At 24.1% G+C, this 26,763-nt stretch overlaps 1 protein-coding gene and 1 long non-coding RNA gene across 2 annotated transcripts in view; one reads left to right on the top strand and one right to left on the bottom strand.

Moving 5' to 3' along the window:
- The window catches only part of LOC122506510, a 128,867-nt gene that overhangs the window by 48,396 nt on the left and 53,708 nt on the right, over positions 1–26,763 (top strand). The window contains exon 4 of the long non-coding RNA XR_006302008.1: positions 12,354–12,373. This is a non-coding gene — a long non-coding RNA (uncharacterized LOC122506510). The remainder of the gene's footprint in view (positions 1–12,353; positions 12,374–26,763) is intronic.
- Positions 14,016–26,763, bottom strand: part of LOC122506504 (heparan sulfate glucosamine 3-O-sulfotransferase 5) — a 56,169-nt gene continuing 43,421 nt past the window's right edge. The window contains exons 2-4 of the mRNA XM_043618731.1: positions 26,229–26,322; positions 18,982–19,483; positions 14,016–16,612 (exon numbers count right to left, since the gene is read on the bottom strand). Of these exons, the coding sequence (XP_043474666.1) occupies positions 16,028–16,612; positions 18,982–19,483; positions 26,229–26,287 (1,146 nt within the window). The 5' untranslated portion in view covers positions 26,288–26,322 and the 3' untranslated portion in view covers positions 14,016–16,027. The remainder of the gene's footprint in view (positions 16,613–18,981; positions 19,484–26,228; positions 26,323–26,763) is intronic.

The raw sequence follows: 26,763 nt of genomic DNA, 5'->3' as shown, positions 1-26,763 counted from the left end.
AATTATTTTGTTTTGTTTTTAAATAATTGAATTCTCGAAAAATTTTCTAATAAAAATTGATTTAAATGGTGAATTTTATTTAAAATTTTAAATTATAATTTGAATATTAAAAGCATTATAGCGTGAATTTTTAGAAATTATTGAATTTTGAAAAGGGTTCAAAATTAAAATCTTAGAAAATTTAAATTTATAGTTAAAGTTAAAGTTAAAGTTTGTCTGCTGTCAATTTTTATTAACAATTGATATTATTCAAGGCATTTGTAACATCTGCTAAATATGAAATAAAAGACAAGAGATAATTTGATTTTTTTTTTATTTTTTATTATTTTCATTATCGACAGGAAAGCTTCGTTCACAATTAATCTAGATTGAAATTCCTTCGGACACGTTTTTTTTCTAACATACATAATTTATTTGAAGACAATCGAACAATATTCTCAATATAACAATAAAAATCTTTTCTCTTTTATATATCACTGTCGCACTTGTTTGGTGGAAGCATTTATAATTCTTTTAATTTATTTCTTTCTTTCTCTTTTATTCAATTTTTTTTGTTTGAAATTTTAAAATACTTTAATAATCAGTTAATAATTATGCAAAATCACGTCGTCTTTTCTCCTACGGGCATTTTGACTGAATGGAGAATAATCCATTAATGTAAATCGATTGATTGCTTCAACCAACGCGTCGACAGTGCACAGAGCGAATTTTCGAAGGTTTATTTAATTAGCTGATGAAATAACTGGATTAATTCAAGTACGTATTTCTCTAACAAGGTTCGCATTACAATCAGATAATGCCACAACATTGATTATGTGAGTCATTTAACTGCATATAAACGTATAAAAAGATTAAAAACTATCGTTATAAGTGCGCGTAATCGTATAATCATATCATCGCGTCTTCGTCGTTGACGGGTGTACATAATATCGCTTTTTTGCTGTACTACTTGTTAAACATATATTTATATAGATTCTCTCATCTCATGAGAAAGTATTTTGGTTTTCTTTTTTTATAATCACTATTTGGGTGGTTTTAATTTATTCCGTTCAATCAAAATTACAAAATGCACTCGGAATACAAAATTATTAGTTTTTGTAAATCGATTTCTTTTTTTATTGTTCATTTTTTTTGTAATATCGTAGATATTGTTGCGAAGCAACAATTTTTTTTTGTCTCAATTTGATATTCTTAAAAAAACTGTATTCAATTATTTTGAATATTTTAATGAAATTTCTCGATGGAATTTAATTTTTTTTATTTTTGAAAAAGTTTTAAAAATTCCTGAGAAATTCAATTACTACCTATTTCAAAAAATTTGAAAATAAAATTCTTCACAAGAAATTAATTATTTTCATAAATAATATTCTTCTCCTGAATTCAATTATTTTCACAAATAAAATTCTTCACTGGAATTCAATTCTTTAAGAAATTTTTTAATAAATTTCGTTTAGTATAATAAAATAATTTTGTAATAAAATTATCATTTTATTTAAAATAAAAAATTTTTTAATTCCTAATTAGATTTTATATTACATATTATTTTCCATGAATGGTTAATAATCTATCAACTCAGTTCAATGGTCAGTCGCTTCAATGAGCAAATAAAAATAGAGATCAATTTAAGTTTAAAAGAATATATAGCAGTGGTATAGTAGTAGTAGTAGTAGTGTAGAAGAAATCAATATAAATAAATTTCATTTGTTGTATAAATTCAAAGAAAAATATAGAAAACGAAAAGTTGTATATTCTTTTGAAATAAATGAAAATATTTAAAAACAGAAAATTTATATATTTTATATATATATAAAAATTTTCCGAGTGCATTTCAACGTGATTGGTACAGCGTAATAATATGAAATCGATTTCCTGTTAGTGCAGCCTCTGATACTTTGAACTACACTCACGTATAATATAGAACTTTATTTTCTGAGTGGGCGAAAATTGTACACGAGTTTAGCGCAAATTTTTGCTTTCTTTCACACTCCCTCAACTCTTTCACTCTTCTTTTTGGAAGATGAATAAACGTTTTCTTAGTAACAGGTTAAAACTCTATTTACGCTTTGCGTGTGTAAATATACGCTATAATATATTTCGAAGGGGTTTCTTTTTCTCCAACAAATAGTAAAATTTTAAAAAAAATTAAAAACATGTTTTTTCTAAAAAAAAAAAATTTGAAAATCGTTTGTTCTAAAGTGTTTGTGTAAATCGAGCGACGGATTTATCGTTATTAATATAGATTTCTCAATGACTTGCGTACCATATTTATTTTATTTTCTTCTTTGGTAATTAATATTATTATTCATTTTTAGTAAAATTATTATTGTTTTTTTTAAAAAAAGATCCGGAATTTGATGGAAAAAGGATAATGATAATAATAAAATTCTTCCCCGAATTTCAATTATTTTCGAAAAATTTTAATAAAATTCTTGGCAAAATTTCAATTATTTTCAAAAATTTTCCTCAGTTTAATGATTTTCAATATCTACTATTTTAATAAAATTTTCCAAAAGAATTCAATTATTTTAAAAAATTTTAATAAAATTCGTTGCAAACATTTAATTACTTTTATAAAATAATAAAAATTTCACATGAATTCAATTATTTTTATAAATAGTAAAATTGTTTGCAAAAATTCAATTATTTTTAACAAAATTTTAATAAAATTTCACGAAAGAATTCAATTATTTTTATAAATATAGTAAAATTTTTTGCCAAAATTCAATTATTTTTAACAAAATTAGAATAAAATTTCACGAAAGAATTCAATTATTTTTATAAATAGTAAAATTCTTTGCAGGAATGCAACCGATTTTCAAAACAATTTTAATTTAATTCCTCGGAAGAATTCAAATATTTTTCAATATTTCCATAAAATTCAATTATTTCCAAAAATTTTAATAATTTCTTCGAAATAATTCAACTATTTTTATAAAAAGTACTAAAATTCTTTGCAGGAATTAAATTATTTTTAATTCCTAAATAAATTATTTTTAATCAAATTTAAATAAAATTACACGAAAGAATTTAATTATTTTCAAAAATTTCCATAAAATTCAATTTCATCAAGAATTTGAAATTCTCTAAAACTAATTCAGTTATTCTCGAAATATTTTTAAAAAATTCTATATGAAAATTAAATTACTTTCAATGAAATTTTTAAATATATTCGTCAAAAAAATTGAAAGAATTCAATTATTTTCAAAAAATAATAAAATTCTTCTGATGAATTCAATTATTTTAAATATATTTAATTTTAATGAAATTCTTTACAAAAATTGAATTATTTTCGAAACAACTTTAATTGAATTTTTCTAAAGAATTTAATTATTTTCAAAATATATCTATAAAATTCTTCAATTATTTTTATAAATAATAAAATTCTTCTCGGGAATTTAATTATTTTCACTACAATTTTAATAAAATTCAATTGCTTTAAAAATTTTAACAAAATTCTTCGCGAGAATTCATTGAATTATTCAATAAATTATTTATTTTTTTATTTAAATAAGTGAATTCTATTAAATTTTTTTTAAGAAAAATTGATTTAAAAATGAATTTCAGTTAAAATTTGAGATAATAATATTATTATTATTATTACTCGATTATTATTAATTTTTATTAATATTAATAAAAACTAAACATCGGTAAAAATTATACTTTAATTATATTATTTTTAATTTTTTTTTCGAATTTTCATTGTAAAAAATAAATTTTGCTTTCTCAGAATACTTTTGAATAAACCATTTAATCTCGAAACATGAAAAAAAAAATCTTATTTTGTTTATTAAATTATGAAAGGGAGTTGACAATATAATTAAAGTCTACTTTTCAAATAATTTTATAACGTGTATAATTTTCAATTAAAATTTATTTTCCTGCTTATATAAGAAATGAAAATCAATTGAAAAACAAATTTTCAAATGTGAAAATTTGCATAAGAATTTATATTCTCTTTTCATTAACTATTTTTTGATTTAATTTTTTTTTTCGATATTCTTTGGAAAATTTTATGGTACGCTTGGCATTGATTTTATTATGTTTCTTAGGATTATTACGAAATACATTTAGTAAATATCTGCAAGTTTTATTTTTTGAAAAGATGAGGTTTTTTTTCATTTTATATATAGGCAACAACTATACCCATATTTATTAATAGTTTTCGAATAATATGATTGCACGAAAATCTCAATATTTGAAAATTTTTTAAAAAATTAACAAAAATTTCAAATTTCGACTAAAAAAATGAAACAAAAAATTTGTTTTGTTATTCAATTTTCGTATTTTTTAAATTTTTTACATTCCCATCGCATTTGAAAGTATTTTTCCCCTCTAAATTATTTACAAGAGGGGTACAAAAAAATTGAGTGAATATTAAACAATTGTTTTTGATATGCCTAAAAGGTGTAAATCCATTCTTTTGAGGGAAAAATCTACTTTAAATTTCTTACGTGAAAAGATTTTATGATTCTCGAAAAGATTTTTCTCGCACCTCTCTCTCTGTTCAGGCAAAGTTTGAACCTCCACAAAATTGAATCTTTCAAATACTTTTTAAAGGTAGAGAATTTCCTCGGGTTTTTCTACTCTTCGAATCTTGAGATTTTCGGCAATTCACATAACCCGCAGCGCGACGGATATTTCATTCCTTAAAAATCAATTTTTTTCAATCTAATCTCAGTCACTAAATTTTTTTTTCTCCTAAAAATACAGGAAATATAAAATAAGTGTAGGGAGAAAGTTTTTTTCTATAAAAATTAAAATTGAAATTAAGTTTCGGTTTTTATGAAAAGTTATTTCTATCACTCATGGAAAAAATATGTCCGAACTAATTTATTTTAATTATTTAATTACTAAATAATAGGTAAATTTTGTTATTAATTTTTTTAATGCTTTATAATAATAAATCCATAAGTTCAATAAAAAATTAATAATAATATTAATATTAATTGATAATAATAATATTAATTATTAATAATATTAATTATTAATAATATTATTATTAATAATATTAATATTAATAGAAATTACTGGAAAAAATCCATAAGTGTATATTTTGATCGTAGTAATAATTTCGAGAAATTATTAAAATTGTTAATATTAATAATAATAAAAAACTTGGAAAAAAATTAATCTTTAAGGATTTTCTTATAAGATAGGTAAAAATTACATCTAAACGTGAACAACAGACAACAGCGATGAAATTTTTTATTATTTTTTTTTTTTTGATCATATATGCAGTTAAACAAATAGATCCATAAATTCTGAAAATCGAAACGCATTAGGGAAAGAGTCTTGAAAAATATCTAGAGCTTTTAGAACAAGATTGAAAAGCAAACTTTCCTATAATTACTATATTCGATTCTACAAAAGTATAACAAACTTTTTTTTTAAACTCTCGATTCGATTTTCGTAACGAATTTTCAGAGTTTTAGTTTTTAAAAATTTTAATTTTTTTTTCTCAACGCTGATCGTAGCGAAAAAATGCGTTTTTTTTTTTGTAAAGAAAAAAGTTTCTCAAAAGATTCGGTATTTTTTTTTTAAACGCACATTTCTATAAATATATTTTATTATCATAAGAAATACGTTTGCGCACACATAAATCTTGAAAAACGTAACATAATATAAGATACTAGACGGTTCGTAATTTTTAATATGCTCTATATATAATTCCCTATATAATATATAATATATAATAACTATATTTTAAAATACTGTATGGATTTTTTTTGTCGATATGTCCTCTTTCTTTTTTTTTGCACCTCATTTCCTTTTTTTTGGTATAATATATATAATAGTCATTTTTAATAAAACTTATTTTTAGTATTTTTATATATTATAAATATGTAATGTATCATTTACATTGCGATTGAATTTTTATCTCAATTATTTAAGACTAGTGATATGTACTGTATTTGAACTATTTTATCATAGTTTTTTTTTATTCTTAATCCTCTCAAATAAAAATGTTTGATTGGATCAAACAAACTTCCGATGAAACTCATTTTATGACTATTAATTTAAATAAAGGCGAGTTTTTTTTCTATTTACTTTCAAAAAATGCGACTTTTTTTGATTTATTTTTTAAAAAAGCGTTTTATTTCTTTTCAAATTCAATTAATTTCAATATTTTCAATTCCATGTTCTCAAAAATTGAAATATCTAAAAAAATTGAATTAAAATTTTTTAAAAAATATAGTATTTTCAAATTATTTTCAAATTTCGTAAAATTTTATTGTTAATAATTCATTTTTTTCATTTGCATGTCGTTGAAACTTTTGAAAATCAATTTTTGAAGAATTTTATTTGTAAATTTAGCAAAAGTAATTGAATTCTAAAAAGTTGTCATGAGAAATTTGAATTTATGATATTTACTGGAAATTATCTTCAAACAATTATATTAAAATATTTTTTGAAAAATAATTCTTACAATTTCGTTATGTATAATTTTTTAAAATTCAATTATTTTCAATATTTTGAATTTCATGTTTTCGAAAACTGAAATATCTACCAAAAGTTAAATTAATTTTTTTTAAAATATAGTATTTTGAAATTATTTTAAAATTTCGTAAAATTTTATTGATAATTAATTTTTTTTTCATCTGTATGTCGTTAAAACTTTTGTAAATCAATTTTTGAAGAATTTTAATTGAAAATTCAGCAGAAATAATTGAACTTTAAATAGTTTTAATGAAAATTTTGAAAATGTAAATTTGAAAATGAAAATTAATGAAAAATTGCTTCAAAAAATTGATTTAAAATATTTTTTAAAAACGTAATTCTAAAAATTGATTCTTTATAATTTGTTAAAAGTCACTTATTTTGAATGTAAATTTCTGATATTGAAATTCACTGAATTCTGAAAAATTTTAATAACAAAGTTAAAAATGTAAATTTGAAAATAAAAATGAATGAAAATTACCTTCAAAAAATAGTTTTAATAAATATTTTTTGAAAAAATAATTCTTAAAGTTTTTTTCTTTAAACTTTTTTGAAATTCAATTTGTTTCAATATTTTCAATTATATCTTTTCAAAAACTGAAGCAATTTAAAAAAAATTAATGTAATATAATTGTTAAAAAATTTAATTTTTAAAAATTATTATTAAACTTTGTAAACATTTTTAATAATTTATTTCTTTATGTATTTAATTGAAACTTTTGAAAATCAAATTTCGAAGAGTTATAATTGCAAATTTTGAAAACAATTGAATTTTGAAAATATTTAATAAAAAATCTATAATTTTTTACTAATTCTAGAATAAATTTTAGAATTTTAGAAAATAATGTTTACTTAATAGTAAAAGTATAAATTAATAATAAAGTAAAAAGTATTGAAAAAAATTTTTTACATTTTTTTACCTGTAAAAATAAATTGTTGAAAAGTCACATTTTTTTAGTCTTTCGTCTATTAAAGCTAAGAAAAAAAAATTTTTTTAAATGAGATGTAAAAATTTTTAATGGTCAGTAATTTTATCCCTCCCCCCCTTTTTTATCTAAATTGCACGATAAGTGGACACTTTCAATTAGCGAGTTTCATCGTTAGTTTGTCAATATTTGAGACATTTCATTTCGTCAATCAGCTTTTCCCCCAATTTTTTCTTCCTTAATCAACGCGACTGATTTGTAAATATCAAATCTTCTCTCTCTTTTTCGTATATTTAGAGGCAATTTTCTGATATGCATCGTTTTCTCCAATATGGCAATTTTAATTAGTCTTAAAAATTACATTAAAAATTAACTTAAAAATTTATAACTTTATACAGATATTTATATGTTTTTTTTATAATTCCTTAAATTTATATTTATGTATAGAATTATACATTTATATATTATTATTAACTATCTATATGTTGATATATAAAAATAATATCAAATACTTTGGTTACGTCTATTTAAATTTCAAAAAAAGGTTGTGGGGATTTGTCAATAATACTTGTAGGCAAAAACTGATTGGCAATTCGAATCCGGATTTCGTAATCTCTTTTGAAAAATGAGGGTAAAATGGTTTGATTACGTGGATCAATAATCGAATTCAAAAGATGGATGGATTTCTGATAAGAGGAAAGCACGATTACTTCGTGTCTATATATATATAGTTTTTTTTACTGACGATTTTACATTGGGAAAAATTTGAATTTTTTTTTTAAAAAAGTAACATTTCCCTTCAATTGAAGACTTTATAATTTTATAGAGTATAATTTGGATTTTTTCCTGAAACTCTTTTAGCTTTTTAATACTAAAATTTTATCGGGAATATAATTTCATTATTAATTTCATTATTCATTTTTCTTTAATTTTTAAAAATAATTATTCTTAACAATTAATTAATAAAATAATTACTGTTTGCAAAAAAAAAATTGTTTATTGGTCATTATTTTCATTCGTTTGGTTTAAATTTTATTTAAACTCTTAAAAAATTTTGTAGAAAAAATTATTTTTATGATGAAGAGTCCAGGGGAAATTTTAAATTTCTTTTTAGTTTGACCAAAGAAAAGACATTTTTTTGTGTGATTCCGTTTGTTTTTAGAATTTGTCGAAAGCAAAGTATTTGATATTATTTTTTTTCTCACCTTCGTCAAGAATCGATCTTTTTGTGTCAATCCTCTGGGAAATCAAGTTGCGCACGCTTTCAAAGTGATTAATTAATTTTCGCCGCAGACAAGCAAAACTCCTCGCCAAAGGCGAAATAAACTTTTTCGATTTTACGTTTTACCTGGAATAGGCCATTGTTCAAAAGTTTTTCTTTTTTCTCTATTTATTTTTTTTAGATTAATGTCAGTTACACAATTTTGAATTCAGTAATGTATTAAAAATATATTAAAATTAATACGAAAAAGAAACCTTTTATTCGTGCTTTAAAAAAAAAAAAAAAAAAAAAAAAAAATTAATAACAAATGTTTTGTTTACAATAAAAAAATAATGGTTCGTTTATATTAAATAACTAATGTTATAAACAATAAAAACGATAAAGTAATTTTTTCTATTTACAAAGTAAAGCTTAAAATGTTTGGGATTTTTGCATTTCTGATGTCAACTTTTACTATTTTGGAAGTAAATGTTACCAATTTCCACCATCGAAAAATATAGAAAAATATTAAAATTTACTTTGAAAATAGAATAAAATAAAAAATATAGAATAATAGTAAAATTTACTTCGAAAGTATAGTAAAATTTGCAATAGGAATTGGTATAAAGTACAAGCAATTTAAATTTGACTGCAATAGTATTTTAAATTTAACTTTTTTTTCTGGTAACAATAAAAATAATAACAATAATAATATGAATAATATTAATAATAAATAATAACAATAATAATATTAATAATAAATAATAGCAATAAATTATTATAATATTATAATTATATAATAATAACAATAAAATATTCACAGAAAAACAATAAAGTAATTTTTACCATATTTACAAAGAAAAACTTAAAATATTTCGAACCTTTGCTCTTTTTGTTAAAACTCAAGACGAATGATCAATAAAAAAATTGATTTTCGACGAAGGTCACTTAAAATCTATGATATGTTTATAAACTATTGGCTCAACGACAATGTAATAAACGATAGCAAAAATTGTTGCAATTTCACTCTCTCACACACATTTTTTCATCATCATCATCATCTTCATCATCATTTTTTTTACTTATTTTTTTTTAAATCAGTTCTCATTTTCCCTGTACATAACTGATTGCTTATTATGAATAGTGAATATCGAAAGCTTTTTTTCCTCCTTTTTTTGTTTCATTTTTTTTGTTTCATTAATTAATTTGCGCATTTATATTAAAACACTATATAAAAATGTACTCAAAAACATTCCACGCGGGATATAATGGGCCCATTGCAAAGTTTTCTGTAGCTTACGGATAAGTTTCTACGTTGAATAGAGCAGAAATTTTCATAAATTTGCAAATATAATAAAGGCACGAGCTGGATGCGAAGTTAACTAAGTTTTAACCCCGTAGTTTGAAATTTAAATATTTAATGTTAAGTGTTTTGAATTTTATTTTTTATGTTTAAACGCAATTCTTTCTTTTAGTTTTATGTGTATTATTTTGAAGAAAATAATTGTAATTGTAGTAATTGTAATTTAATATTTTAAAGATTTTTAATTCAACTTGATTTTTCTTTAGAGTTGTGTATTTGAATAAAATAATAATTGAATCCTGAATTGCGAAAAGGGGAACCGTAAGAGTCATTTTCCCATAGGTAATCATTGGAAAAATGACCTTTACGGTTTTTATAGTTTTTGAAATTTGTTTTTAAAATTATTGATGAAAATTTGTTTCTGTACTTTTTGAATTCGATTTATAATTTATAAAAACTCGAATATATAAAATTAATTCCAAAGTTTAGTAACTCCACATTTCTCATATTTTGTTTATTTTTGTTAAAATACACATTAATGCGAGAATTTTTGATAACTGAATGGATAATTGGATAAATAATAATTTATTAATGCTTCAATACAGTGTACAAAATGTGGTGTGCAGATTATTAATTATTAATTATAAATTTTTCCCGCTAAAAATAAAATTTATTTTTGTCTGCTTTTATGAATATACTTTTTTTGTAACTGATGATTGAATTTTTTTCCTTTTTTGTGTAACTTATTTAGCCAAGTAATAATTTATAAATTGACCCTGACTGAAGGTCGTACATCTTTTTCGTGTACACGCGACGACCCATTTTTCATTTTATTCATTTTGACAAAGATCGGTATTTGTAGCTTTTGTTCCTTGACGTGAAAAAAATGCGATAACAATCAGTTTAATAAAAAAAAAAACTCGTACAACGCTGGGCTGCTAATTAGCACAATCGATACGGAACTAGATTTTAAAAACTGTACTAAAATCAGATTATTTATAATCACGTAAAATCGTTTTCGCGCTTTTCATGCCATAATTTTTTTTTCTTAATTTAATTCCATTTATTATAATATATGATAATGTTTCCCCTATTATAATTATTATAATCAAATAAACACACTGTTTTCTCTGAAACAAGATACAAACACGATTGAAAGTGACACTTGAAATGTAAAAAATACGGATAATTCAATAATTTTATTACACTTTCATTATTATTGTTATAATACGTACGTACGGAAAATTGGTCCAAAGCTAAATATAAAATATATTTTTTTATTGTAAATTATCGATAAATAATCGGAATTCTTTTTTGCTTGTAAAAATTATTAAAAACTAATTTTGCACTTTTGAAAATTTAAAAAAATGTATGAATACAGTGGGACGTCGATTATCAGAACCTCTGTTATCCGAACCCTCTATTATCCGAACCGAAAATCATTTTATCCGAACTTCTATTATCCGAACCTTTTTTGGCCTCCCGAATCTTTCAAAGGAAAATAACGAAATTTATGCCAGAAAAATCTTAAAAAATTCTGAATTCTATGTTTTATTAATATATTATTATGAATTAATATATATTTACGTATATATACTTATGTATATTTAAAAAAGTGGATTAAATGAAATATATATAATTCAACTGTCGATTTTTTACTTTAATTATATTAAAAAAATTAAAATCTCTATTATCCGAACTTTCGATTATCCGAACCCGTCTTTGCCTAGGTTAGTTCGGATAATCGAGGTTCCACTGTAGTAATATTAAAATACTGCAAACAATGCTTTAGGGAAATAATTTTTAAATAATTTTGTATAGATTTTTTAATAATTTTTTTAATTTTTAAATATACTTTTTTAAATTCAAATATTTTTTAAAATTTTGTATTAACTTTTGAAATTCTGTTTCATAACGTAAAGATTGTTCAAAGTGATTGTGTGATAGTTTCTGTTTCCATTGAATCTATTAAATTTGTTTATAACTTTGTTTTCAAATAGAGTACAATAATTTAGTATTTAAAAAAAATCGAAATTTCTACTTAATTTTTCCATTTAGTTTTTATTGAATATGCAAAAAAGTGAAATTAATTTAAAATTGATAAATTGTAAACTGCAAAACTGAATTTATCTTTACTTTGCCTTGTTAAAATATTAATGACAATTAAATGCAATCACAGGGAAGGTAACTTCTAATTAGATGTTATTGCGACCTATATTTGATAATTGTCTAAATTACACTAATTACTTAGTAATTATACGCGTCAATTAAATAGAAGACTGTTTAAAATTGACAAGCTTTGTCAATCTGAATTATTTCTTTTTATATAAAGTTTACAATGTCTGAAAAAAGTTGTCTTGTAGTTTTGATTCTTTTGAAGGATATATTATTTTTAAATTTGTCATTGAAGACTCAAAATTTTCATAGTTTTTAGTTTTATTTAATAATATTATTATAATTTTTTATTAATTATTTTTTGTTACAGGTTCCAGAGACTTCTTCAAGGTATGTAAGTATAAAAGGAAGTTAAATATAATTGACCACGTATTGGGGGGATCTACACAATTCCACGGCAAAGGGAGAAGGACTTTGAAAACCAGTAAAAGCAAATTATTTCTTTGGTACCAAATGCAAATTTTATTTGCATATTTTACTTCGGAAAATTAAAAAAAGTTTTCTTGGATTGATCTAAATTGAAAAAATTCGGAAAAGTAGCGAGTTTATAAAAAAAAAATTAGTAGGAACCTTTTAAAATTCAGCCAAGTTGTTAAAAAATAATTTCGTTTGACGTAATTATTATGACTTTATAAATTTCCCCTTTCAAATATTTTTATTTCATTCATAAAAATTGATTATCCTTTTTGATGAAAATATTTTCAGATTGACAAAATTTGTCTTAAATACAAAATGTTTCATGGTAAATAATAAAGCGAATTACGATTTTAGTAATTTTTGAAATTTTCAATGAATTGTAGTTTTTGAATGACTTCGAATTAAATTTATTTGGGAGAAATAAATTTTTTTAAATTATTATATGGAAAAGTATTATTTTTATTGCTTTCACTATTATTCAAGTGGGGGTTGAACATTAATTTTAAAACCTTCTAAACTCCACTTAGAGTCTTATACAATATTCATTCGGCTATTATAAAAGAAAAATGATGAAAATTTTCAAATAAATGACTTTTTTCGACATGAAAAAGAAAAATATTTTTTTGAAAATTTTTCTACTGTAAAAATTAATTTAATTAAAATTATATTTTCACTATTAGCAAGTTGCTAGAAAATTATTAAAAATCGCACAAAAATAATAAATTTATTTCTTTATTTTCGAAAATAATAATAAAATGTTTCCGTTTAATATAAATTAAAAAATTTTTATTCTTTCAACATATAATAGAAATTAAATATTTAATTAACAATAATAGTTTTCGTTTTTGGACATTTTCCAAATTCGACACTTGGAATCTGTCCAGAATTTAATCAGACAATTCACATCATCTTGTGCGAAGTTCAAGTGAAAAGTTTAAAGGGTAACCGCAAACAAACGAAACATTTGTTTTCAAATCACTAGATAAAAATAAGAAAATTATAAGTGTAAATCTACTTTTTCAATGAATAAATAAATAAAGTAAATTCAATAAATTATAAATAAATAAAACTCAATTTAATAAAGAAGTAAAATATTTCATTTCCATTACTATTGAATAAAATTTTATCAATTATTATTATGTAATAATTATAACAATAAAATTTAGACATAATTTAATAAAGTAAAAATTATAAAATTAAATGATAGAAATTGTATATTATTGAATATGTAAACTTTGACTTTTCCTAATTATGACTAAAATAATTATATAGAAGTAAATAATAAAAATTCAGTTATAGAATATTTAAAAATTTAATTCGAAGTTAACAGAATATAGAATTCAAATTCTATGATTTGGCTTGAAAATTTTTTTGATAAGCTGTGACTTTTGCTTATGACTAAAAAAATTCCCTATTATAATTAAAATTTACTTTCATTGTGTTTCACTGAGAATAAATCTTTTTTTTCCATTTCTATATAATATATATTTATATATAATGGACAGTAAATTCGTTTTTTTAAACTGTTGATAATAAATTTAACATATTAATTTATATATAAATATTATCACAATCTTGATATGTATTCGTTACGCAATCAGTATTAATATTTTACGTTTTGAATATATTTTGTTTTGATATCAATTGTCGACTTGTACCAGAAACTTTTTAAAATTAATTAAACTTACCATCTATGATTATAGTTTTTCTTTTAAATGGTATACACATATACATTTTTTGTATATATATAAAGTATACGTCCTAGAAAAATTCTATCGCACGATATTTTATTTCTAGGCAAGTAAAAAAAGCTTTCGAATTCCAATCATGACAATCAGTTTGTATAATATATATTTAAGTTCGTGACGAAAGAAAATCATTTTTTTTCAAATAAGCATTTTAATTTCTTTTTTTGTTAAAATTATTATCACATCTTTATATATATGCTCTTTGAACTTTTCATCTAAAATGCAGCTATTCAATTTGAAAGAAGATTCTTCACTGTTCTCTTTTTCTAAACAATAGGGGTAATTTAATTTATTAAAATTGGTAATTATTGTCTTGGCAATTAATTTAATAAAGTTTTTATTTAAATGGATAAATTGGACTAGTTTTGATTCTTTACTTAAACTAAAATTATTAACTAAATAAAGTACAATTGGGAAAAAAATCAAAATCGACGTATAGTTCAAAACAGAAGTAGAACTATCTTTTTAATGTAAAGAAATATAATTTAACGATAATATTACAAGATTTCTATTGTAATGAAAAGTTATAGTTATTCAGCTTAAACTGGAAGTTATTTGAATTTCACATTGAACTTCTCAATAGTGGTTGTTATAACTATGTAGATCTTGAATTGCAGCCTTAGGCGGAAACGAGGGAACTCTGTCGATGAATGAAATAATGGAGCATTATTATCGTGATAATAATGTTCCATGAAAACAGTTTTCCCTCGTCTTTATATAGATTTACAAACCTTTCTTTAACAAAAATAAATTTTCGATTCTTTGGTTTACAAACAAAAATAATAAATTTTTCTTTTTTTTGCAGAAAAAGTGAATAAATCTTCTTTCCTAGCCTTAAATGAATAATTAATGTTTGCTTTAGTCGAATCTTTCGTCACGACTGATATGTATTCTTTTTTTTGTAATTATATTTAATACCTTAACGATAAGTATAACAACTTCCAATGTGGATTAGAAAAATATTAAATCTTTGCATTTTTAGCTATCAACTTGTTTAGTATTTACGATTAATTAGCCAAGGATCAATGTGATCCAAATGACGTTGGATAGACTGAAAAACGCCCTTCTTAGAGGCATCATTTTTCTTTTTATCATCTCTTTTTTTTCCTCGCTTCAAAAAAAAAGATCCATTCACGCGCAGGCTCATAATCTTGAGCCGATTCTGCACAAGAGGATACTTGAATGCTTTTCATCCAGGGTATTGCACTCTTGATTGCTTTTTGATTGTATCGATAAAGACTAGAGACTGCAAACTCAAGATGTATTTCAAAGACTAGTTTCACTTTCACAAAGAAAATATTGGTTTTTGCTTTGAATTTAAAGTAAAGTCCAGTCTTTATCAATTTGGAAATAGATGTTATCGATTCTTCGAATTAAATCCGAGAGGTTTTGATGTTTAGATTAAGGATTAGGTATAGATATCTAGTTTTACTGATTCTTTGAGAAAATTATAGACTAAAAATAGTCTGAATATTTAAGATTACTTTTTTATGATAGACCTTTAAGGGTAATAATCGAAAGAATGACAATTGCGAATGGTGAATAAAAGTGCTCCCCAGGATCCTATAAAAAATGAATGTTGCAAGTCGCAGATCTTTAATCTAGAGAACTGATCCAAGTATGATATAGGAACATCGTAAAATTCTTCATTTTGTGACAAGTTTTTTTTCTACGGTTTGCTTTTTTTGCTTGAGAAAATAAAACTTGAGAGAGAGATAATCTCTAGTGCAGAATCGGCATAAGTAGAGCTTAGAGACAAGTACAACCAACTGTATGTATAAAAAAAAGCTAGAGACTAAAGACTGCTAAAGTGAGAGATCTATTCCTCAGGCCAGCCAAGGTCCTCGCCCACCAGGTCATAAAAGCGTTGGTTGTGTTCATTGAAAAACTTGCGAAGTTTCGTAACTACCACAGGACTGACTCGTGGATGTCGACGACCTTTGCTCTCCCGCAAACACTTTTCTGCTGTGTCATTGCGCAGACAGAAGAAGCCCTTGGTGTTGTTAAAGTAAAAGTTATGTCTACCAATTTTTGGCTCCAGACCTAGGAAGCTCTCGATTCTGCGCAATTGGGGTACGGGATCTTCTATAAGCCGATCACCATTCACTACCAGCATTTGATCACGGGAGAATACCTCCAGCCATCGATGCATGTAGTTATGATAAAGGGAAATGGCGATTGGCCTATAGAATTCATTGATGGAACCATCGGGCCTAATAACAAGTTCCTCGAATGTGCGACTTATTTGTAAATAAGGAACTGGCGTTCCATTTGTTGTTGTTGTTGACGCTGTCGCTGAATGTGTTCGCAATTGTGTGTAGTCTGATATTGCTCTTGTTACTGGCTCGCGCACGATTAACAGTAACTTTACACTCGAATTCATCGCACGAATTCTTTCAGGCACCTGAAATAGAAAATCTTATTTTAGTCTCAATTCTCCATTAGATTAGATTCTCAAAAAGTTCGAATATTAATTTATCCAATTAAGAGCCACTACCATTTACGAATTAAAACCCAAAGTGCTTGGTCAATTTTAACAATTTTTTCCCTTTATTGCTTCTGTAATTTTCTTGTCATTTGCATATCCGGAAGTACTAAAATTTCAAATAGTAAAAATTGCAGAAATTGACAAAAATATCTGACATTTCAGGTTTTAGATCGAAGTTATTTTCTCTTCCCTTGTATAGACAGTTTCATTAAAAATCTGCTACATGTAAATTGATACCGGAAAAAAGTCAAAAATTTATATCAGATAACTTATGAATAAGCTTTCAATTGAAATTTCAATCTTCCGATATTAATTGATAATCTCAGACTCTTATGCTTTTGCCAATTTCCATACTTTATTGCATAAAACATTTTAAAATGAATATACGTTACAGTGAGTTGAGAAATACTGGAATATTGAAGCAATAATCCCATAACATTTAAATAATTATCGTCAATTAAAAATATTTAAATCTCATTCAAAATGAACTGCTGCATGCATGAGAAAGAATTAACTTACAGAAACTGATATATCTACATTTAAAAACTAAATACAAAATTCAAATTTAAAATCTATTATTAAACAATATTTAAATGAAATTCTTGTTTCAATAGATTTTCTCTTTTATTCTAAAATTCAACTCAATATAAATGTTATGTGAGGCAAAATTAACAATTATCCAATCATAAATTATCGTGGGAATTTTGAGAGGACAATTTAAAATTTTGCGGCATGACGCTTATGCCTGATTAGTTTTTAGGTAAAATGAAATTACGTGGAAATGAATTTTCGGTTACAAATATTGATTTCGATGTTACAGCAAATAACCCACTTTCATTTTACACTTTGATAATTTCGAATGTTTGATTTACTTCCTCTTGATGTTTAAATTTATATTACACTGTTAAAATTGTCAAATAAAAATAGGTGTTTATTTTGAACCAATTTTAAGTACTGAATATTTTTGATTTATTTTAATGTACCTAAAAATGGCTTTAGTCAAAAACTGCTTTTAATTTGACAATGTTTTTTTAATACCGTTTGTTCAGTGTATTTAATATAAAATTATATTCATAAAAAGACATTAAAATATGTGGTTTAATTAAAGAAGATATAAACTGAAAATTTTTAGACAAGGACGCAATTATGACACACGTATCTATTAAGTAAAATTAGAAGTTATGATGAGAGACAATTAGGATAAAGGAAAATTAGATAATGATTCGTGCAGTTAGAAATTAAATTACGTGAGCTGCTAATTTAGATTAAGGCAAATTGGACAAAATGTTGAAAAATTAACTTTTCATAATGTTCCTTATTTTATTTAATACTTTTCTAATAGTGGAAAATAATTTTAAAATTAAACATGCATATTAAAAAAATATAAAAAATTTTTTCCTAATCAAAAGTTACAAAGTTTTTTTTTGAAATATAAGCTGACTTAAAATTTACTAACAATGTTTTAAACAATCTTTTTCATATTCGAACAAATGCTATTTTCGTAAAAAAAATTATATTGAAACAATTTCTCTAATAAAACTTTCTGTATAAATTTTGGAGATATATCTACGCGTTGGAGGCAAATAGAAAAAAAAACTTGTAGAATATTCAACGAAAAAGTTAACTTTTTGTAACTGAGTTTAAAAGAAATAAATTGAAATACCCATGCAAGAGATAAAATTTCAATTAGATTGAAATATTGGCGAATGTAGTTTTGGATTTTGCAATTTGTATACATAAAGAAATTTTCGTGCGGATTAAAAATAGAAAACTAATAACAAAATAAGAGTTCTTAAAAATGCTTGAGTTTTTAACGTTCAAATGAAGGATATATTTTTTATTAGAAATATTTTTATTAATTTCTGATTACTAATTACTTTTAAAATTAAAAACAAATTTTTAATTTAGAAACTGCAATTAATCTTCTTTCTGACTATAAATTGTAGATCAAAGAACCGGTTATAATTTTTTAAGCTAAAAATTATCGTTTAATAAATTTAAAAAATTGTAAAATTTTATATCATAATTTTTGGAGGGGCTTTTTTATGATCTTTAATACAGATACAGAATGCTTGCAATAAATAAAAATTTTGAATCCCTTTTTTAATTTAAAAGGGGAGGATTTCGAGCCTTGAAAAATAATAACCTGTTCTTACATCCGGACCCTCAATTATTGTAATAAAAATTTAATTTGATGAAATGAATAAATTTTGTTCATTTGAACATGGAAAACTATAATAAAAGCTATAAAGTGACTGAAAAAAATGGGAAACGTAAAAACTTACTTCGGGCGTGACAAAGTAACTGGGACTTTTTTCAATGGTGACCTGTCCCTTAAATGAATATGGCATTTTTCTTCGATACCATTCGAGACCTTTACTATAATTATCGTCACGATCGAAAAAATGTACTTCGCCGGCTGCCTTTTGGATTTGTGGATGAAGAAAGAGCATTTCGAGAAGTGCACGTGTACCGCACTTTCTTACACCGATGATAATTGCCTGAGGAAGATGTCTATTGGTGCGAGGAAAATGTATTTTATTGGAAAAAAGTAGTGGAGGTGTGGCGCGGGCACGTGTAACCAATTCTATCGTTCTTCCCTCAACACCGGAAGCTGCATGAAGACTATAGACTGCACTATCAAAGAGAACGTGAAAAGTCAGGAATAGAGAAATCAAAGCGACAGACAGGAAAGCAGCGGCCAATTTTGGTCGCGATATGCCAACCACGAGAATGCAGTCCGATGTATCGCCCTCGGCTGGCCTCATAGCGGAGCGAGGCATCCACCTAAAGAAATAAAACAAAAAAACAAACAAAATATTATTTAATATATTATTTATAGTTTAGAAAATTTATATTGACGATATAAGTCATTAGCAATGGCAGAGTTGATTTCGGATCGGAAAATATTACTATTTGATTTTTCTCTAAATTATTAGCATTATTGCAAAATAATCGCAAAATATATTTTATATACTTTAATCAAGAAGTATAACTGTTGGACTTAGAAACAAATAAAAATAAGTAAGATGGCAAAAACTTTTCTTTAATCTTTTTTAGATTTTTCGATTTCTGTCAGTTTCGATCTATATATCTTTTAAAGTTCAATCAAGTTGTGTCGACTCGAGTATACGTCATATTCTCACATTTTAGCAGGCAATATACACATATTTGATTTTCTCGATCTTTTTTAATGTTTTACTTCTTCAAAATAATAATTATTATTATTAAAATCCATTTTATAACAATTTTTCTTAGTTCGTTTTTACTTATAGTTTGCAACAGTAATTTCGTTTTTAAAATGTGTAGACGCACCCTTAAAGTTTTAATTTAAATATTTTTATGTAAAAAGCATCTTCATTTATAATTGAACTGCCTTAGATTTTTTTTTAATAGCAGCCTTCGTACTCATCTACTAAAACCTACTAATTACTACTTTTTTACGTTGTGCTATTTGGTTACTTTATTTAGATTTCAGTTATTTTTTTAGAATTTCCACTACTTTAAATTCGACAATACTAGAAGACTTTTAAAAAACTATTCTCAAAAATTATAATCAAATTCTTTAAAACGATTCAATTATTTTCAAAAAATAATCGAAATTCAATTATTTTCATTAACTATAGTATTTTCATAAAATTTCGCAAAAGAATTCAATTATTTTAAAGAAAAATTGATAAATTTCATTCAAAATTAAATTATTTTCATAAATAATAAAATGCTTTTCAGGAATTCAATTATATTAAAAAAAATTGAATAAAATACCACACAGACATTCAATTATTGTCAAAAATTTTAATATAATTCTTTGTAAAATTTAATTATTTAAAAAAAATATTCTGATTTCAATGATTTTCAATATCTATTATTTACATAAATTTTCCAAACAGAAATCAATTATTTAAAAAATTTGTTGTAGTAAGCTTCGTAAGAATTCGATTCTTTTCAAGAATAATAAAAATTTCTCAGGATTTCAATTATTTAAATTAGAATTTGCATAAAATTTGTCGAAAAGATGAATTATTTAAAAGATTTTATAAAATTCTTCGCAAGAATTACATTATTTTTATAAATATTTAAATTTTTTCGATAGCTACTTTTTGCTACTTTTTTAAAATTAATTATTGAGTGCAAAGTCTGAACAAAAATCAGGGATAAAGTCAAAATTCTATCTGAAAATCAGGGAAAAAAGATTAAAATTAAAAATTAAAAATTATTAATTAGATTAAAATTTTTGCAACTCTATTTGGAAATTCGTTCCAGTACTCATTCGAAAACATTTTTTCACAAAAGTCACGCTTTTTAATATCTCATAATTTACTGATAAAATTGGAAATTTGACAAAATTGTTTACAATCTGCAAATGTTGCGGACAAACTGTTTGATTTTTATAATTGCTTTACAGCACAGCTTTGGCAAAAATTACCATTAACCAGTATCTTACTTCGTTTCAATTTGAAGTTTACAACGTATTATCACGTAAGTTGGTGGCGTGTACAAAATGGATCTTTAGAAGCAAATTCTAGAGGTAGACGTATCTTGTATAGTAGTTACACGACTATAGATATAGTAGTTATGTTTATACATAGTTACGTATATACATTTGGTACATCTATGTATTTATGTATGTATCTATGTATTTAAGTACATATAGTATAGTTATTGAATATATATATAGGAAACTGGCTGCTTACAGGAGCATTTGCGTGTACTATATTCGATATAGTCTCTCTACCTTCTCTATGCGAAATTTCACCTCCGGCTACGCGAAGACTTTCGTTGCTCTTGCTGCAACTATAATTCAACCCACATTCAGTGAGCCCGAGGATAGATAAGGCAATCACGTGACAATCAACCGTCCACCCTCTATATACGTATAGTCCAGCCAATTATCACTGCCTTTCTCTCAACAGTATTCTTCATCATATTCTCTTTCCATTCATGCATCCCTGGAGTTTATTTTGTTTGAAAAATTAATTAAAAAATTTCCTTCCCTTGTCAAATGGACTACAATTGTAAAATGAAATTATTGTCTTCTACTGAACGTGTATATACAAAAATAATTGAAAATGTCATTTTAGATCCAATTCGGAAATAATTTTCTTTTTTAATTTATGGATACAAATTTGGTTTATGGAAATAGTATCTGTAGGAAAATAGTCCAATAACTAGATTTTGTAATTAGTTATCTGAGGCACTGGAATATTGAAAATTTGAACAGTGGCGAATTTTACCATAGAGAAATCACTTAACAAGAAGTGGAGAGCAATTTATGTAAATTGTTTTAAAGAATTAGCCATCATCATCGTTCTTTTTTCTCTGACGAATTTCAACTTTTGGGAGATTTTATTGAATTTTGTTGTTGACTGTTCTATTTTTTGTTCTCTCAAGCTACGTTTGTATGGAATTTTTTTAGCTTTCTATATAACTTAATCGAGACCGAAATGTCATATATTTTAAATAGTTGCTGTGAAATTGTTACTTTTTGAAATTCGCAAGCACTGCGTGTTGAACGTGACAAGTGGTTTATTGATTCAACGAGTGTATTTGCACATCCATCGGACAAAATGGACTTTTGCATCTGAATTGTAACGATGCAAGTTCATATATGACTGGGAACCGAATATTTATCGAGTTTTCGGCATGACGCCAAATATTCATTTGCTTTGTATAACCAGCAAAGTCTATTTTTCAAAGTATCATTTAGAATTTTCCGCGAAATTGATTCTTCAGAAGTACTACTGTCTCTTTATGTTTTTGAACAGTTTTTTTTACTTTTAGAGTAGTTTTTTCAATTTTTAAACTTTGTATAGAAGTAATTTTTTTGTTCCTTAAATTTTCATTGAGAGCACCTGAGTATTTTCTTTTAGAATTTTAATTATAGATTTTGGGAAAAAATTAATTATTCAGAGAGCGAGAATTAATTGTTACGGATGAGGTGTCACTAGAGGTGTGGTCGCAATGTAAAACACCACTTGAATTTGCCTTTTATTACCTGTAGAAGTCGAAACTGGCGTTTCGTGACTTGGAGCCATGTTTGCTGCGTTAAAATTTAAGACCTTATCTTGGAATCGCTTCAATTAGAAAGGGGGGTCTGCGGAAAACAGCGATTTTACCGTCATAGCACTCCAACAGAAAACTTTAATTAGTTAATTATATTTCTGTCCGGTTTTTCGGTTTCGATTAACGTACTCTAGCGTGGCGGCGAATAATTAAAAGCATATCGAAAAATATTTCAAAAGCGTGAATAAAGTACTTGTAGATTGAAAATATAACAAAAAGTTGGAATACAATTGAGCGAAATAAAAATACACGGATTGTGGTATGAAAAAAAAATTAAGAAACGGAAATAGTAGGGCGAGAAGACTGACTTTGCGTGCTAAATTTTATTGCTTCTTTTTTAATGAGAGTACATACGTATATATATATATATATATATATATATATATATATATATATATATATGTGTGTACTGTGTAATAAAACCTAATAGCTCTTGCATGTAAAATTTGCCAGCTTATTTTTTTTATTCTTTATCGAAAAACATCATTGTTATAATGGCTATTTTCGAGTTTTGACACATTAATGATGTAACTCTATAAATAATCGTCGAATGTTCTTGTTTTTTCTGTCAGAAATCAATCGGAATCAAAATTACTAACATAATATTAAATTTCTAAAATTGCTGCAAAGATTAGTTTATGGCATACAAAAATTTCGATCCGTCAATTCTTCTTGAATTTTTTTTCACTTTAATAACTAAAATTCCTACACGGAGAGAGAATATATATTAAATTTAAAAAAAAACATATGTGAAATTTAGTAAAGTTATGTTAAAATTTAATTAATATTCTTGAAATTTGATATAATTATACTAAATTTCATATAAGTTTTTTTAAATTTTAGTATTTTTTATATCAAAATTTTGCTCTGTCGCAGTTATTCCTCAAATTTTAAAATACTTTTAAAAAATTTAATATATATTCTCTCTCCCTGATATGATATTCTTTCTTATTTCTGTTACTAATTGAATTCTAGAGAATATTTCTTTTTTTTTATTAAAAAATTTTTGAATTTAGGAAATTTAATTTATTCATATATTTTTTAGTCTAAAAAAAATTTTATAAAATTTTTTGCAAACATTCAATTATTTTTATAAACATAATAAAACTCATCGCAGGATTTTAATTAATTTTAGTATAATTTTAAACAAATTCCTGGAATCAATGCAATTATTCTTTAAAATTTATTAATATTCTTCGAAAGATTTGAATTATTCAACAAACTTTTGATATAATTTGTTTTTTAGATTTTAACAATTATTTTCATTACATTTTTAATTTCTGGAAAGAATTTAATTATTTTCAAAAATTTTAATAAAATTCATCATAACAATTAAATAAATAAAAAATAAAAGCGTTATAGTGTGAATTTTTATAAATAATTAAATTTCAATAGATTTTTAAATTGAAATCTTTAAAAATTTTAATTGCTGTAAAATTAAGTTTTGAATAGTTTTATTTAGAAATTTCAACAAAAAAAATGATCAGGGAAAAGTCAGGGATTTTTATTAAAGTACTGGAGAAAATTTAATTTTAAAGAACAAAGAAGTTACAAATATTTGTAGAAATTCAATTATGTTTATGTATTCAATTATTCAATTATGATAAATTTCAATTATCTTTCAAAATAATAAAATTCTTCTCCAAAATTCAATTATTTTCATAAATAATGAAAATTTCACAGGAATTCAACTATTTACAAATTTTTTATAAATTTCTTCGCAATAATTCAATTATTTTAATAAGAAAAAATTTTTTTTAGGGGGCGTCCATAAATTACGTAACACATTTAGGGGGGAGGGGGGGTTCGAGAAAATGTTATCATATGTTACATGGAAGGGAGGGGTCAATCATCATTGTTACGTAATATTTATAAGAAACTTAATCTCTTTACAATCGATAAATTTTTGAAAAGCTGTCCCTTGCCGCCACTTCAATATAAGTAAAAATCGAATCATTTCGCGAATCGATTCTTGGAAATAATATAAAATTATTATTAAAAAAATCAATGTTATTTATTGGTTGTTCAGTATGATTAATAAAATTATTCCTCTAAATGTTTTTTATATTTAACTTAATTTTGTATTGCTATTGAACGATATAAATACTAAAAATAACAGTAATAAACAAATTTGTTTCGAAAAACGTTAGTAAAAATAATATTTTAAAAAATTACGTAACAATGATAGAGGGGGGGGGGGTAAAACGATTTTGTTACAACCTGTTACATAGGGGGAGGGGGGGTTCAAAATTTCACTAAAAACGTGTTACGTAATTTATGGACGGCCCCTTACAGAGATTCAATTATTTTCATAAATAATAAAACGCATCATGGAATTTCAATTATTTTTAATACAATTTTAATCGTATTCCTTAAAAAATGAAATTATTCTTGAAATTTTTATTAAAATTCGTCGGAAAATTCAGTTATTTAAAAATTTGTTGATAAAATTCTTTATAAGAATTCAATTTTTAGAAAGGTTCATTCATTTAATAATTTTTTCATATTTGTATTTAAATAATACAATATAATAATAATCAAAATTTCGTAAAATTTAATTGTAAACAAATGGATTTGAAAATTCTCTAGGAACTTTTGCAAAAATTATTAAAAATAATTGATAATTTTTATCTATTTCTTTGGAAGAATTTTAATAAAATTTTTGAAATTAATTAGGTACATTTTTCGAAGAATTTACTTAAAATTATATTAAAAATAATTGAAATTCCTTTGAATTTCATTATTTAAGAAAATAGTCTTGCAACGAATTTTTATTTTATTTAAATAATTGAAATTTTGTGAAGAATATTATTATTTATGAAAATAATTAAATTCTTGCAACGAATTTTACTACATTTCCTTTGAACAGTTTAAATCCTGTAAAGAATATTATTATTTATGAAAATAATTCAATTCTTGCAACGAATTTTATTACATTTTTCGAGGAATTCATTTAAAATAATTTAAATCCTAGAAAAAACTTTATTATTTATGATAATAATTTAATTCTTACAATGAAATTTATTTCATTTTTGGAAATAATTGAATTGATGTGAAAAATTGTATTACTTATAAAAATAATTGAATTCTTGCGAAGAATTTTATTTAAATTTTTGTAAATAATTTAATTTTTTTTGAAAAATTTTATTTGAATTTTTTAAAATTCTTATTTCCTGTGGAAAAATAATAATGATTAAATATTTATTTAAAAATAGAAGTTATTGATGTTTTCGAATAATTTTACGTTTGGAGAAATTTGTAAATAAATGTAATAGAACAGTTTTTTGAGTATCTAATAATTTTTAGAGTGAATCAGAATATTCCTTAGGGTCAGGGAAAAGTCAAAATCTGTCAGGAAAAAGTCAGGGAAAAACAAAATTAATTTTTACTACTTTTTCAAAAATTAATTATCGACTACGATGCCTTAATTCTAAAAATTAAAAATTTGGATAATGTTAAAAACACTTACAAGACATCTATAGGAGATTGAGGAGACCACTCTCGACGAGGCCAAGCCTTGTTGGGCATCTGCGCTGTATTAACAGTTCACATTCTCAATAATCCTGCACAGAAACATTTATATACATATAAGTCGTTGAGCTAATGAACATTAATGTGGTATATGTGCTGGTACACTCTTACAGTAAATGTGAAATATCAGTTGAAGCTTTAACGAGCCGTACGACTCATCCAAGTGAGAAGCATTATTATTACTTCCCTATGTACCTCTATATGCACTATATGTACGTTTCTACCATGTCCGACTAAAGCGGCCACTTACTACTGTTAAAGTTTCCCTATGTACCTCCATCAGACATGCTATATGCAATATTACCATACAGAGTTTCAACTCTGAGAGCCGGATCATCATCACACAAAGTTTCAGCAAACTTTGAATCATAGTATTTTGAGATAAATTGATTTACTTCTCACATGAAAATGCTCTTACCAGCAGGCACATCTATTATGTTTATTAGCACTGCAGTTATTTTCTGTGCATAAAT

This window comes from Leptopilina heterotoma, unplaced genomic scaffold, assembly GCF_015476425.1.
Source record: "Leptopilina heterotoma isolate Lh14 unplaced genomic scaffold, ASM1547642v1 Lhet_42, whole genome shotgun sequence".
In the NCBI taxonomy this organism is placed as follows: domain Eukaryota; kingdom Metazoa; phylum Arthropoda; class Insecta; order Hymenoptera; family Figitidae; genus Leptopilina; species Leptopilina heterotoma.
Note: the sequence above shows the minus strand (reverse complement) of the source record. Positions and strands in the feature narration are given on the sequence as shown.